The 14,523-nt window shown below is 35.2% G+C and overlaps 1 protein-coding gene across 2 annotated transcripts; it reads right to left on the bottom strand.

Moving 5' to 3' along the window:
- Window positions 1-292: 292 nt before the first annotated feature.
- si:dkey-159a18.1 (sortilin) lies at window positions 293-14,523 on the bottom strand. 2 transcript variants are annotated; one of them, XM_056455615.1, is made up of 21 exons: window positions 14,217-14,523; window positions 13,190-13,252; window positions 12,936-13,012; window positions 12,636-12,738; window positions 10,814-10,981; window positions 10,622-10,695; window positions 9,836-9,882; window positions 9,550-9,686; window positions 9,339-9,422; window positions 9,017-9,077; window positions 8,298-8,453; window positions 4,637-4,734; window positions 4,039-4,138; window positions 3,500-3,671; window positions 3,192-3,385; window positions 1,701-1,887; window positions 1,512-1,619; window positions 1,298-1,424; window positions 1,052-1,158; window positions 833-938; window positions 293-614 (listed from the first exon to the last, which is right to left on the bottom strand). In XM_056455615.1, the coding sequence occupies exons 1-21, from the start codon at window positions 14,442-14,444 to the stop codon at window positions 600-602; spliced, it is 2,412 nt and encodes an 803-aa protein (XP_056311590.1). In that variant the 5' UTR covers window positions 14,445-14,523; the 3' UTR covers window positions 293-599. The 2 variants fall into 2 exon arrangements, with proteins under 2 accessions (XP_056311590.1, XP_056311589.1); XM_056455614.1 differs by lacking the exon at window positions 293-614 and having other exon boundaries at window positions 812-938.

Genomic DNA, 14,523 nt, shown 5'->3' with positions numbered 1-14,523 from the left:
ATATCTTGTGTGTGTGTATGACTATATATATATATATATATATATATATATATATATATATATATATATATATATATATATATATATATATATATATATATATATATATATATATATATATATATATATATTAATGCAAACTACTTTCAAATTGCTGAGTAACATTTACTTGTTTACTATATATAAATACTTTCTGCATTTTTTTTAAAAGTGAAAAGTGAAAAATGATGAATTATGCAGTTTGTTTTAAATTCATTTTAATTAATTTACAAACAAAAACAGTAGACTTGTCTAGATACATAGTCCCAGAGCTCAAGAGTAATGCCAGCAGCAGCCTGAGTGAATTTGAAATCCAGTGCAAAAGACAGAGAGGGTGAAAGTAAATTCCCTTTCAATGATACATGCATTATCCTCAGATCCTTGTATAAGACACTTGATAGGACAAAACAAGAGCCTCAGGTTGATAAATGCAGTTCGCTGTTAGTTTCAGGTGTTTAATCATCCAGTTACAGTGACTGGGATTGAAATTTATTTGAAGCATATCTGGCTGCAAACACATGTTTTCAAAGCCTGAGTAGTTTCCACAGTTTAAATGTTGTTCATTCAAGGAGATCCTAAAGAAGACCAAAAAAAGAAAGAAAAATAGAGAAAAATAAAAGCAAACAAATGCAATAATTTAATTTTTTAAAAGTACTTCCTACAAAATAAAAACTCGAGTAATACACAAAGGTTGGAATGAGGAGTGTAAGTAGATTAAGTAGGTTTTTGGGTTAATTATTTCGTTAGTCATTAACTAAATGGAGGCGTGATATTATTGTTTGATCGAGCTCACATCATCTGAGTCCTCCTGGACCTGGAAACCATTGGGGGTGCTTTCATTGTTAACAGACAGGTCATCTTCTTGGATTTGCAGAACAGAAAAGTTATATTCAGGCGACCTGCAGGTGGCAGAAGTTGAACAGAAATCTTTAGTATGTGAGATACAGAAAATAGTTCAAATGGATGTAACATGTGACAAAAGGCTGGGCAAGACTTTATCAAATGACCTTACCTTTGGCCACAGTTTATTCTTCTTGAAGTGATCATGAAAGCTGCTATAGTAACCAAACCAATGACGCCCGCACATGAACACACCACTATAAGAGCCAGTATGGCTGGCTGCAAATGATAAGACAAAAATCCTTTATTAGATTAATATGTCTCTCTACACAACTATGAATATCTGTGTTTTTTGGCCACTGTACATGATTATTACCCACTTGTGAATGATTATTCTTATGAAAAATGGACCACTCACTGGTATCTCAGTTTGTGAACTTGAGGAAGTAGATGAATTGACATTCCCACAAAGCTTTTGGAAAGCCTCTTCATTTCTTGGAGGGCTGAAACTCCCCTTACATTTATCTCCGGGGATCCTGCGATATCTAAAGAAATGGTAGAATTATAACAGTGTGATGTGTGTACGTGTGTTTAAGAATGTGTAACACAGAAATGGAGATGTATTTCATCACCCTGTAGTCTGCAGGTCTACATTTAAACAAAAATCCTGGGTTTGATTTAGAAAGTCGGGCTGAGGGAGACACGCTGAGCTATTTTCATGCCAATAGAATCCATAGTCGCTGTTGAAAGAGATGTTCAGTAAGCATTTTTATTTAGTCTCAAGCAAATGTATTAATCTAACCATGGTGTAGGTTTCCTACCACATGTAGTCCTCACTGGTGCAAATACACGGCTGTCGACTGACCACATATCCTCTGCCATTTCTACATGCAGACAGTTTCTTAAGTCTCCTAAATGTCTCCTTATAGCCCAAGAGACATCCATCTGTTTTCGGGTCAGAGTTGTAATCGGAGTGTGCCAACCACGTTAGATAATCCTGATCATTACCTATAAAAATGAATTTTAAAAACCCTTAAAGTCCATGATAAATCAAAATTTACAATGTTTATCTTGCTAGCACACATTGTTAGTCTTAATATGAACAATTACTTAAGTTAATCCACTGAAAAAAAGTTTGTTTTATTAATCAACAAGCCTGACCATTTGCTTACACATTTGAAGAGTCTGATGATGTCAGTTTGATGTCTTCAACCTCAATATTCTTAACTACGCCCCTCATTAGTTTGCTACAAGGGAATGATGCTCAAATAAGCCCCACCCCCTACTCAGTAGTCTGTTTAAGTTAGAAGTACATCAAAAACTGAAATAAAAGTTTCAGCAACTTCAGGTTCATGCAGACTTTAAGTAATACACTTTTACAGTGGATATGTGTTTGTAATACCATTAATTTTCTAAGCAATCAGACTTCTTTTTATAAATGAGACGTATACAGTACAGTATAGAGATTTTAGCCAGTAGGCAACCATCTAGCAACACCCTAGAAAAACTTAGCAACTATATATACTGGCACACACTACTCATTTTCAAGAGACTGATCCCAGCTTTCATAGGCTAAGAACTATCCAAAAGACTGCCTGAAAGTCCAATCAAAGGCTATTTTAAACATTTCTTTCATATTAAGGGGTGTGAAAGTATAAAGTTGATGTCCCCACAAGAACAGACCACATACATTAAACATAATTAATTAAACATTCATTTAGGAATGTTGTGTTCAGTCGTCATGTCTGTCATGAACTTCACATACTTGATAATCCAGTGTTTAGCTGATCCTTATAAGTGCTAATTGTAAACACAACAGCTTTCTTCTTCCATGAGGGTATTTGACATCACAACATCTTTATTTTTAGGTGGACCGTGAAAGAATGTGACATGCACACAATATCAACCAGAAATCCTGTAGAATTCAACCAATTCCCATTTTGCATACCAATGAAAATCTGTGGGTGTGACAGCTGAAGGTGAGACCACATTGTCAAGCTTTCAGGATGTGTTTGTCTTCAGCTTGCTTATCAGCTTTTTAACTTTTTAAAGTTTGTATAGCCACATTCCTAGCTTATATGCAATATTGAATACAACTAGTGCCACCTGCTGGTATGGAGAGTAATTTCCATGCTATCAAGTTCCGAACAAATGCGTAGGTGGTGTGTTTAACTAATTACCACAACTAATAACCACAACTAATTTGCACAAAAGAAGACAATGTAAGGCAACATCACAGTTTAGTGTCCCTAAATACATTGTATGTTATCTATTACAGTAATTCTGACTATAATTTTTAAAAAGTTCCTTACACTCTCTAGTGAGCAGGTGCTCAAAGTCTATGGTGACAGCTACCCACATAGGCTGATGATTGTCATCTAGGCGGTAGCCAAAAATGCTGATGTTCATTGTCCTGCTGCTAGGCTCTGATGCCAGTCCTGCCAGAAAGAACGGGTGGTCTGTGAAATTAAATGTCTTCCAACACTGCCCTTCATCTGTGGAAAATCTGTAAACATCCAGATGCATGACAATTTTATGAGGCAGCAGCCACAAATGACTTTCAGGATATTTAAAACCACTCCATTTATTATGAAAGGGGACTTTTTTAAATAAATGTTACTTTATGGAGCTGATCCCTCTGTCTCTGCGCGCCTCCACTGCCACTATCAGCCCTCCAGAGTCCAGGATGCTGTAGTGGTGAGGTCCTCTTAAAGTCCCCCACCAGGTGTAACCTCCATCCCTAGACACATATACATCAGGGCGGGCTGCTGAAATGGAGTCTCCAACGCTGCCTGTAATAATATTAAACATGTAGGCTCTGATTACAGCAGGTATTTCAATTTTTTTTTACTTACAAGTTGACAATGCTTAATTCAGATGTAAATGAGGTCTAAAAAGTGTTTCCAGGGCTTATTTAAAAGCACTTGATCTGATTGCTTTTATAGTGGATGAAATCAGTATTTAGACTTTAGAGTTTTCCAATATCTGAAAAATGGTCAAAGTGAACAAAAAGGTAAAAACAGGTATATATGGCATATTTAATCTGTGTCTTTTTGGGCACCTGATTGACCAAAATCCATCTTAATACAAGATATGTAAACAGTGGCTTATGTTATTTTATTGAGGAAAGTTGTGGATATACAAGGGAAGGGCTTGTACCATGGCCGATGACCAGACCGATGGCTGTAGGTTCAGAGCGAGGCGTCATGGGAGTGACTCCACTAAAATGACTGTGCTCTCCATGGATGTGCAGGTTACACTGGAGTAGAAAACATATATTTACAGCAACCGTTAAAGGTGGCATTCACCATATTTATTTTCTATATCAAATATTTTCTAACACTTTAACAGGCACCATACTACTGCCTGCTTGACCTTTTTCCCATAGGTTATCATTAAAATAAAAACTAAAACTAGAGTGGTGTCAAGACCAGAGTTTAACCAAAGAAATTCGTCAAAAAAATCTTGAAATGAAAGTTTAAGGGCTAATGTGATATTATTTTCCATTTTTATCTTTTTATTTCATTTTTGTATGCCAAACATATACAAAATTTAATCAACAAACAATGTGCATAACCAAGAAAATATGTTAACACTCATATTACATTCCATTTGCTATTGACACAAATCTTTTATACATGATAATTTAGAAATATTCTTCCAGTATTGGCTAATAGTCAAAAATATTTAATATGTTCTTCCAAGACTTCTTGGCAGATGCTGTAATATCTCATCTGTCCGACCCATATGTTATTACCTTTTTCGACATATCTGGACAATCCACATTCTCTGGCTTTTTCAGATATCTCCATCGTCCCCCTCTGTTGAACGAGATGACTGAACGAATGCATCCATCTGCAGCCCAAGAACAGTTTGACACTGTTTAATAATGACATCAGCACCACTACAACTGTGATTGGCCATTCAGTCTTTAAAGTGATTGTTCAAAGAAAATCAAAGTTCTGTCATCTGTCATGTACTGACTCTCATGATATTCCAAACCCATAAATCTTTCAATCATCTTTGAAAAATACAAAAAAAGTAACAAATTACAAATATTCAAATTACCAATAAAATTCTGCACAGAAAATCACATCAGACAGACCAACATCAAGACACAGATGCTTTATAAATGCAGAAAACATCTACGGTATGGAGGCATTACAAGTTTTTAAGATCATGCAAAATTGTTACATGCAACGACTTTTTGTTTCTGATAAGAAGATATCTAATGTATGATGACTGAAATCACCAAATGACCAAATGCCTTAAACAACAGCTAAATGCAATACAAAATGCCATGTTTTCGAACACTTGTACAAATTGCATGTATTCTATCAGAGCTGAACAAGTGTGGTTTGTGGCTCCACTGCTGGACACTCGTATGTTGTTCGTCAGGTTTCAAATCGCATAACCTAAGTATTAAAATATGGTCACAGTTAGATTTTTGCCCCTTAGACACAGATTTTGCTCCACAGGTAAATGCATCAACCAGATTTCTGCCAGCTTTTCATAGGTGTATATAATGATGTAATGCGTTCTCACATTAATCTAACATTTTAAATTTAAAGTCCATGAGTGGCAAATAGGGCGGTTTCACCCACACTGTAAAAAATGAATCTTGAGGCTTGTAATTTTCATTAAAAAAGTCGATGTTCATTAAAAAGAAAACATATTTTCTTTTATAATTTGATATTCTGGATATATTATAAAATATTGAGAAGATTTTGCTAATAAAATCAAGAGATAAATTTTACTTATATCTTTAAGCAAACCAGTGCAATTATTAGGCTTAATTTGAGAAACCAATTAAGCTAATAAAATTGAGGAAAGATGGCTTCAAGTTTATTTTAATGAAATTGACTCAATTATGTGGATTTGATTGAGATGTTTGCATTTGAATCTCAACAACGGCAGTGATCAAACAATATTTTGAACGAGCAGATCGACAGCGAGCATGTTAGGAGGTAAGCATTAACAGTTTATCATTTCTATTGTCTTAAATAAGCTCTTTCAGGAAAGACACATGCTGTTCAAGCCTGTTCGGGAGCCTAGTTTGATCAGGCAGCATTTAAGTGAGGTGGACAAGCAACAGTGAAGTCGGTTAGCCTAAGCTAGTATGTTAGCTGTATAGCTATTTAATGGGCTTTATGCACAGCTAGTGTTTTTCCATTTCATAAGGTTCCTTTTACAGCTTTGATGATGTAATTTAATGAACTGTGTTTATATATAATACTGAATATAAATACTAATATTTGTTTGCTTATTTTTTTTCCAATTAATGAAGAAAATGTTCACAGTATTTTCCTACTAAAGAGGAGCAGTTTATGGGTGCCATACAGCAGGTATTTTTTATAATGTTATTTGTGTATTATTATTATTAGGCAATATTACTAATTTATACATTTTTCTTGCATCAGACCTCACATTAAATCAGGAACGAGATGAGAGATGTTGTCCTTTGTTGCTGGTGTATTTGTAAGAAAAAGAGGAAGAGCTCATCCAGGAGTGCAATGTAAGTGTCTTAAACTGTTTCAGATACTTATAGTTTTTAGAAAAATGCCTTTTATATTTTTGTATTTTTACAAAAAACAAAAATATAACACAAACACTACATTGTTAAACACACTATTCCTTGTATAAATATGGTTTGTTTTTATAAACTTATTTCTTTGTACACTAGTATACGTTTTGAAAACAGCCTGTCCATTATTAGTCAAAATACTTGTGTACTTGTGTACAGTCAGCAACGTCTACTCAAACACTTTGGAGAATTACTGTTCACAGAGATACAAAGAAATTGTTTATATTCTTAATGTATTTCCTTAATGTGTTTTAGTATACCTTAAACATTTGAAATATACACTGAAATTTTGAAATGTACACTGAATTTTTTTACGTTAAGTGGTTGTAAACAATTTTTTTGGGCTGAATTTAAACAAACAAATTAAGTTGAACATTGCTCAATTTAATTTGTTTGTTTAAATTCAACACAAATAAATTGTTTGCAACAGTTTTGCATGCAACACTTTTTTCAGTGTACAACTGCATAATTTCATAATAATAAACGTAATGTTTATTTTACAGTGTGGGAATGCAGAGAATTGCTGTCTGCCAGAGGTATGACCAATGAGGACTTCTGCATTGTCTTGGAGGATGAGTGAGTCATGGCTGGCTTGGAAAATCTAGAATTGCTGAACTGGATACAAGTATTCCTCAAATTAACATCACCCAAGAACAAACTTATAATAAGTTTACAAACTTTTACAATAAAAGTTACAAACTTTTGGGGAATTTTTACTGCATTGACTGATTGTGTTGCTAATATTTTGAGATACAGCGTTTACACTGGTTTTATATGTTGTGCAATTCTGTCAGATTGTGTCTAAAATGTGATTATTCCTACAAAAGAAAGTTGATAGAACATTTTTTTCCATGACATGGTTAAAGAACTTTTTTTCAGAGCTTAACATTGCTGTAAATTTTAAATAGATTTGTTTAACAAATTGTATGTACCATTTTGTTACCAGTGGAACATGTAATAAAATGATATTTTGCAAAAAATGCATTGTGTATGTATTTCATTATAGATTATATATTTTACATTTTATAAATGAGTAATTTACATTAATAAATTTGAGTAAAAAGTGGTTAATTTGCTTAATTTATAAAAGCATATTCCACTAAAAATATTAAAGTCATCCTCCCTCACTCAAAAAAACCTAGTCATTTTCACATGATTCTTTCAAGTGGTTTTTGCTAAAAAAAATGAATATGAGTAAATGGTGGTGGATTTGCTTAAATTATAAAAGCACATTCCACTAATATTGAAATCCTCATCTAACACTAGTGAATGAATGTGTGTGTGAATGAGGGCGTATATGGGTGTTCCCAGTGCTGAGTTGCGGCATAAAATGTATGCCAGAGAAATTGGCAGTTCATTCTGCTGTGGTAACCTCTGATAAAGCAAAGATAGTGAGTGAGTCAGTGAGTGAGTGAGTGAATGGCAAATAATTTAACTTACACTTAGAACAGAGAATAGCATTGATGTGAGCAAGAGTTTGAAATTTGGAATAAAAGGTGGAATAATTTTCATGATACTACTCTTGAGTGCTTTTAGAAGGGCTACTATTTACTCATGTTTTGAGTAGTATTCCTTTTTCAATTTTTGGCATGTAATGGTACTTTTACTCAAGTATGATTTTTCAGTACTCTTTCCACCACTGCCTTCCAATGAAAGTCCTTTGCACCAGTAGATTCAAACTTTAAAACATTCATAAATACAATGTAAAAACAACAAATTTTGGTTAACATGTAAATCAAAAATGGTAAAAGAAAGCTTGAACATAGATCTAGAAAAATTAAATCTTTTGGGTAATCCTTTAACACTTAAAATAGAATGAAAATAGTCTTCATACCTTCCTCCAGTATGTTGGTCAGATAGACCCCTCTCAAAGACGTGATGTTAGTGAAGTCACTTTTCGCCTCCCCGCCAAATAAGTGGCGCTCCAGAGACTTTGAGTACAGGATTCCTTGTTCATCAGAGGCATAGACTGTCCCATAATATGTGTCTTCTGTAATCATTTGAGATCACATCATACATAAATACTCCACCAACACAGCTTTCTCTTAGATGAGATAAGAGATGAGATTAGCCCAAGCTATCATTATTCAAACACACTGCAAAAGCATCTAACTAGGACAAAATGAGAATCGAATGGTCAGTGAAAAACAGATTATGCAAACGCATTGTGGGAAGTAAGATAAATGTTCATTTGAGCTATGTACTGTCATGAATGCATGTAAATACAATGAGGGTGTATTTGCATGCATTTTCTGTAGCGTGACTGAAAGACAACACCATCCTCACTCTTATCTCTTTCCAGTGATCATCCAAAGATCTCCAGACTGAAAGATGAATAGCATATACACTGACTCAAAAGAATCTAGCAACTTGTAGAGATGTTCAATGAAATGTCAGCACAAATGGGAACTCGCTCGACAAGTTCTGCCACCACACTGTTAAACTGACAACATCTGCGGTGGTGCTGTTACAGTGTATTATACTGAACCTCTCTTTTGCAGCTCTGACATGATGGAGATAGAGGATATAGAGGAGATAGAGATGAAACTGCACCTCCAGGGTTGTCCACATGCATGAAGATCATGTCTTCATCGCCATCCAAAACAGAGTAGAACTGCAATCAGGCATCAATAGTGAGTCATAGAGCTGCATAGTGTGTCTGTCTGTTTGTGTGTGTGAGTGTGTTCAGTATTTTCTGCCAAATCAGCAATATCTACAATACCTATGTGAAGAAATAAGAAAGATTTATGGCACAGCCTACATTACCCTAAACATCTAAAAAAATAAAAAATAAATAAATAATAATAATAATAAAAAATTATTCGTACATTTATTCATATAATATTTAATATATTTAATTGTTTGTTCTTCACACCTGCTCTGTAGTAGCTGATGGTAGCTGAGCTCTTTTGAAATGGGCACCCTGATCTGTGGACACATAGATGACACGAGGAGAGCCCTGTAAACACAACATCTCATAAATCAAGCATGCTATGATGATTCCCACAGACGGGAAAGTGAAATGGAGTGTGTTCATGTGGGTTAACACATGCTTAAGTATGCATGCTGTCTATAAAGTTCCACACCAGTTTTTCCATGACGGAAGTAAACAAGAAGCCACCAATGTGACCAAACGAGAAGATGTTCTCGGCAATGGTGTCAAAGGTTTTGCCAAAATCACATGTCCGTCTCAGAATAAGCTCGCCTCGTCTTGCTGCCTCCACTAGATCAAACCCAATAAGTAGTCAGTTAATAAATATTATATTGAATAAACATTCTTCTTTGCTAAATAAAACAATGTATCTCAAAGAGCACACATTATATACAACAACTGGTATTATGTTATTTTACAAAAAAAATAAATAGATGCACCTGTTCCATTTGGGCTGGAACTGAAGAAAAGAGTGTTCTCAGAACCCCTTGAAAAGAATAAACATGAAAATTATATTTACTTAAAAATATGAAAGACAATTATACATATATAACTGGCATTTATTTCAAGAGTTCACACTTAGATATTGTTTGACAACTGTTAGCAAGTTTGGCATGCTGTCCCGGGAGAGAACCCTGAGCTCGGAGATAGGTGAGCCCAGGGCTCCCGCCTGGTCCATAGAGCATATGAGGGGAGTACGAGATCAGGTGGTTCTCGAGAGCTCCCCGTGGTAAAAGAAAAAAGGAGGAGAAGGGGTGGATGGGGGGTTTCTTCGGAAAACGAAGATAAGAGAGTAGTTCTAGCTAGGCTACTTATAGTGAGTTGGGGTTAATCTGATTGGCTAACTAGTGAATGTAGATGAGTGGCCAGCTGCAGTCAATCATATCACGTGCTCCTCTCGAAATTAGTTTGAAAACTTCACTTAGGGATACAGTAGGATTTTGCTTTTTTTGGCTGATACAATTTTAAAGAAACTATCAATTTTCACTGATTGGATCTATTTAACATTTTATTTTGTGCAAAAATTCTGCCTTCACACAATGAATGAATAAAATATTGGTATGTTATATTTGCCTTTTTCATACTATATCCAATATATGATCAATGATTTAAATTGATCATATTGGTACATCTCTAGAATCATTTATATATTACCCAACTATATATTTTCTTTCTAAAAACAGTTTCTCTGATGTTTATAGCCTCTTCTTACTAATCGTTCTCACCATGTGAATGTGTGAACTCCTTCATGAACTTTAGACCAATTGTTCCCAAAGTCTTCTGAGAGCCATAGCCCATCCTAAAGAGAGATTATGCCACATAAAGACAGCTAAGTGAAAAATACAATAAGGAGAGTGGTAAAGACCTCACAAGTAGTTAAGGGAGCTTGATGAAACAGGAGGTGAAACCTTACTCACATCTATGCTGATGACCACAAGGTATTTTGGGTCTTGTAAAGAGAATTGAATGGCCTGTGCTGGGTGGAATTGAAGCTGCACTGATCTAAACGTCAGACCTGCATCCATCGACGTAAAAATCTTTCCTCCTGGGGCCTTAGTAAAAGGCAGGTTGGCTGTTAAAATGACCTATGATGGCAACAACATGTTTACCATTTTGGTTAAATAAGTAAAAAATCTATCAACAAAAATTATGTCATGACATTTTTTTACTCTAAAAAGCAATGGCACTACAGCAGGAGACTAACATCACACTAAAGCCACTTTAAAGAAAGTTCATATTTAAACAAAAAAGTTCACTTTAAACAAAGATCATATTATAATATAACATTTACACGAAATTGACACAACAGGTAAACCTTGCTAAGTACTATGGTTTTACCTTTTTGCCTTCAGAATTGCTTTAATTCTTCCTGGTATGTATTTGACAATGGTGGAAACATTCATCAGAGACTTTGGCCATGACAAACAGTGGGGGAAATAAGTATTAAACACATCATGTTTTTGGAGGAATAATATTTCTAAAGGGGCAACGCAGTGGTGCAGAAGGTAGTGCTGTCGCCTCACAGCAAGAAGGTCACTGGTTCGAGCCTCGGCTGGGTCAGTTGGCGTTTCTGTGTGGAGTTTGCATGTTCTCTCTGTGTTTGTGTGGGTTTTCTCCGGGTGCTCCGGTTTCCCCCACAGTCCAAAGACATGCGGTACAGGTGAATTGGGTAGGCTAAATTGTCCGTAGTGTATGTGTGTGAATAAGTGTGTATGGATGTTTCCCAGAGATAGGTTGCAGCTGGAAGGGCATACGCTGCATAAAACATATGCTGGATAAGTTGGCGGTTCATTCCGCTGTGGCGACCCCAGATTAATAAAGGGTCTAAGCCGTAAAAAAAAATGAATGAATGAATGAATGAATGTTTAAAGGATCTGTTGACATGGAATTTGACCAGGTTTTGGTAAAAACCAAAACAATAGTTATGGGTAATGACACAAGGATAAAGTACTGAACTACTGAAATGTATTTAATACTTTATATAGAAGGCTTTTTTTGGAGATGGCAGCTTAAAAGCTGCATCTCATATGGAAATCCATATGAAATGAAGAAAACAATGACCCATACAGTTTCACCATCAATACCAGATTGAAGCCTTGTTACATGGCAGGAAGAATCCATAGAGAATTCATAGAGAATCCACTTTCATTTGAATATTGTAGCAGAAATCAAGACTCCTCAAGCAGCCTAATCATTTCCCTCTGGCATCAACAAGGCATTTAGGTTGTCCTAATCAGCCTGTTTGGTACGAACAAACATGCCATGTTTGAAGTCATTTACTGTAAATCCCCTTTCTTCACCATTGTGATGATGGGTTTGCAGAGTGTACTGAACACATTATCACAACATGCCTGAATGCATTAAGCTGCTGCCATATCAGTGGATTATACTAGATATGTGGGGTAATGAGCAGTTGAGCAGTTTAGTCCAATAAAGAGGCCAGTAAATGTATGTGTAAGACTATGAAAGACTATTGATACATTTCCCAGAGATGACTACAGCCATCATACAGACTTAATTTTACTGAAACTATAACGCCTTACATTCAACAGCTGAAGACACACCTCCTTAATAAGAACTTATGCACACAATGCATATGCACATACACACACGCACATACAATCTATTCTGCATTTCTTCTTTTTGCTGAATTGCTTTGTTGCTCTTTTGTAAATCACTTCAGATAAACATATCTGCTACATCAATAAATGTAAATGGAATGTTAACATGTTTATTTACCGGTTGAGGGTTCCCATGTCCAGCACTTATCCCAAAGTAGCTATTTAAAAATGTGTTGTTGATGGCACGAGAGACATCATGAAAAGACTTCCCATAGTCTTGACTATAAACAAGATTAAAGTTATTAGTACAGTAAGAAAGTTGAAATTGGTTGCATAGAAATATATCATGTAGGAAAAAGCAGGCTATTTTGAGATCTCCATCAACCTATTATTGTGTATGCTATATTATTTTTAAAAGTGTACAGTAAAAGCCAGATGGGTTTGATCTGAGAACAGTTATAAAAAATTCACTACTGACCTCCTATAAAGGCGTGATGAACCACCTTCATAAAATGAATCAGAAGGAACACTGATTGTGGAAAGGACGAAGATTATCTAAAATCGACAAATAATTTTGATATGAAATTAACTTTGATAAACAGACTAAATATGAGTGAAAAGATGCGATGTTCTACCATCAGCACAATATCTTAAAAATAGAGAACTGATGTGTAATATCAATATCATATCTACATCTGTATCATTTTGAAAGATTTGCCAAGAAAGACTAACCCCAGTTCCATTTCCAGCCCATGTGAGGGTAAAACTGGATCCATCATCCCCATGAAAACCAGTCTGGAAAATAACCAGAGGACAAAGTTGCACACGTACTACTTAGGTGGACTTTCCTGTTCGATCAGTACAATGTAAAAATGATTAGCTGACAATACTTAAAGGAACAGTTCACCCAAAAACGAAAATTTGCACACTAATTACTCACCCTCAAGTGGTTCCAAATCTTTAAGAGTTTCTTTCTTCTGTTAAACAGAAGATATTTTGAAGAAAGCTGAAAATATGTAACCATTGACTTTCATAGAAAGAAAAACAAATACTATAGACTTCAATAGGTAAAGATTTACAGCTTTCATTAAAATATTTTCCTTTGTGTAGAAGAAAGAAACTCATAAGGGTTTGAAACAAGTAAAGAAGTAAAGAATGAGTAAATGATGACGGAATTGACATATTTGGTTGAATTACCCCTTTTAAATAAAAATGAGTAAACGTGTTGCTTTTAAAATGATTAGTTGACTTTACTTTTAAAAAGTGAGTTAACCTATTGCCTTAAATTTAAGTTAATTAACTTTGTGCATAATGTAAAAATTAGGTTAAATCATCTTTACAGTTCCAAGTAACAATGTTTTTTTAATAGTCACCTTTAAGGTCAAAGGTAAAAAAGGTTTACTCACTATTTTAAGTAAAGTATCTAATATCTTTGTACAGTTTACACACAACAATATAGTTCACATAAATTTGAATTCTTATAATTTAATCTCCCTCATGCTGTTTCAAAGCAATATGAGGACTTTATTATTATTTGTATGATTATGAATACAAAATGAATACAAATAAATACAAAATTACACTAATATATATACATTACATATAATATATATTACATTATATAATGACTCACTAAGTATGCACAGAAATCATCGTTAATTGCTAATCAAGCCTTTGCCGCCCTAAAAGTAAATTGACCCACTTCTTTGACATTCCTCTCAATGTCAAAAGCACAATGGCAACATAAATAACTTCTCACCTCGTGTGTGTGGCTGAGCAGAAGCTCTCTGTCTTTGGCCGACAGTGGAGTCTTGCACTCGGTGAACCGCACTTGTCCAGTCGTCCAGGAGTCCCGTCTGCGTCTCGACTGACCGCGGCCAGTCCGAGAGAAAGTCACTGTTCTTGCGTTGCGCTTGCCGTGCACGAACGAGTTCTCAACCAGATCCAGTAAACACACACTGCCGAGCACGAGCAGGGTCCACTTCATGACTGTTATGACAGAAAGAGTTTAGTTTGTTGGATGCTTCAGAAGATGCGCGCGGAGAGAGGACTGAGCGCTCAGAAGA

Source organism: Danio aesculapii, chromosome 4 (genome assembly GCF_903798145.1).
Source record: "Danio aesculapii chromosome 4, fDanAes4.1, whole genome shotgun sequence".
NCBI lineage: Eukaryota > Metazoa > Chordata > Actinopteri > Cypriniformes > Danionidae > Danio > Danio aesculapii.
This window is presented reverse-complemented; position numbering and strand designations above follow the sequence as displayed.

Excerpts from the sequence above, each read along its gene's own strand:
- si:dkey-159a18.1 (XM_056455614.1), bottom strand. The coding sequence starts at position 14,444 with ATGAAGTGGACCCTGCTCGTGCTCGGCAGTGTGTGTTTACTGGATCTG. Across the intron at positions 9,423-9,549 it reads CTTCCGTCATGGAAAAACTG|GGCTCTCCTCGTGTCATCTA; the intron begins GTGTGGAACTTT and ends TTGTGTTTACAG. Across the intron at positions 3,672-4,038 it reads CGGTCTGGTCATCGGCCATG|GCAGCGTTGGAGACTCCATT; the intron begins GTACAAGCCCTT and ends ATATTATTACAG.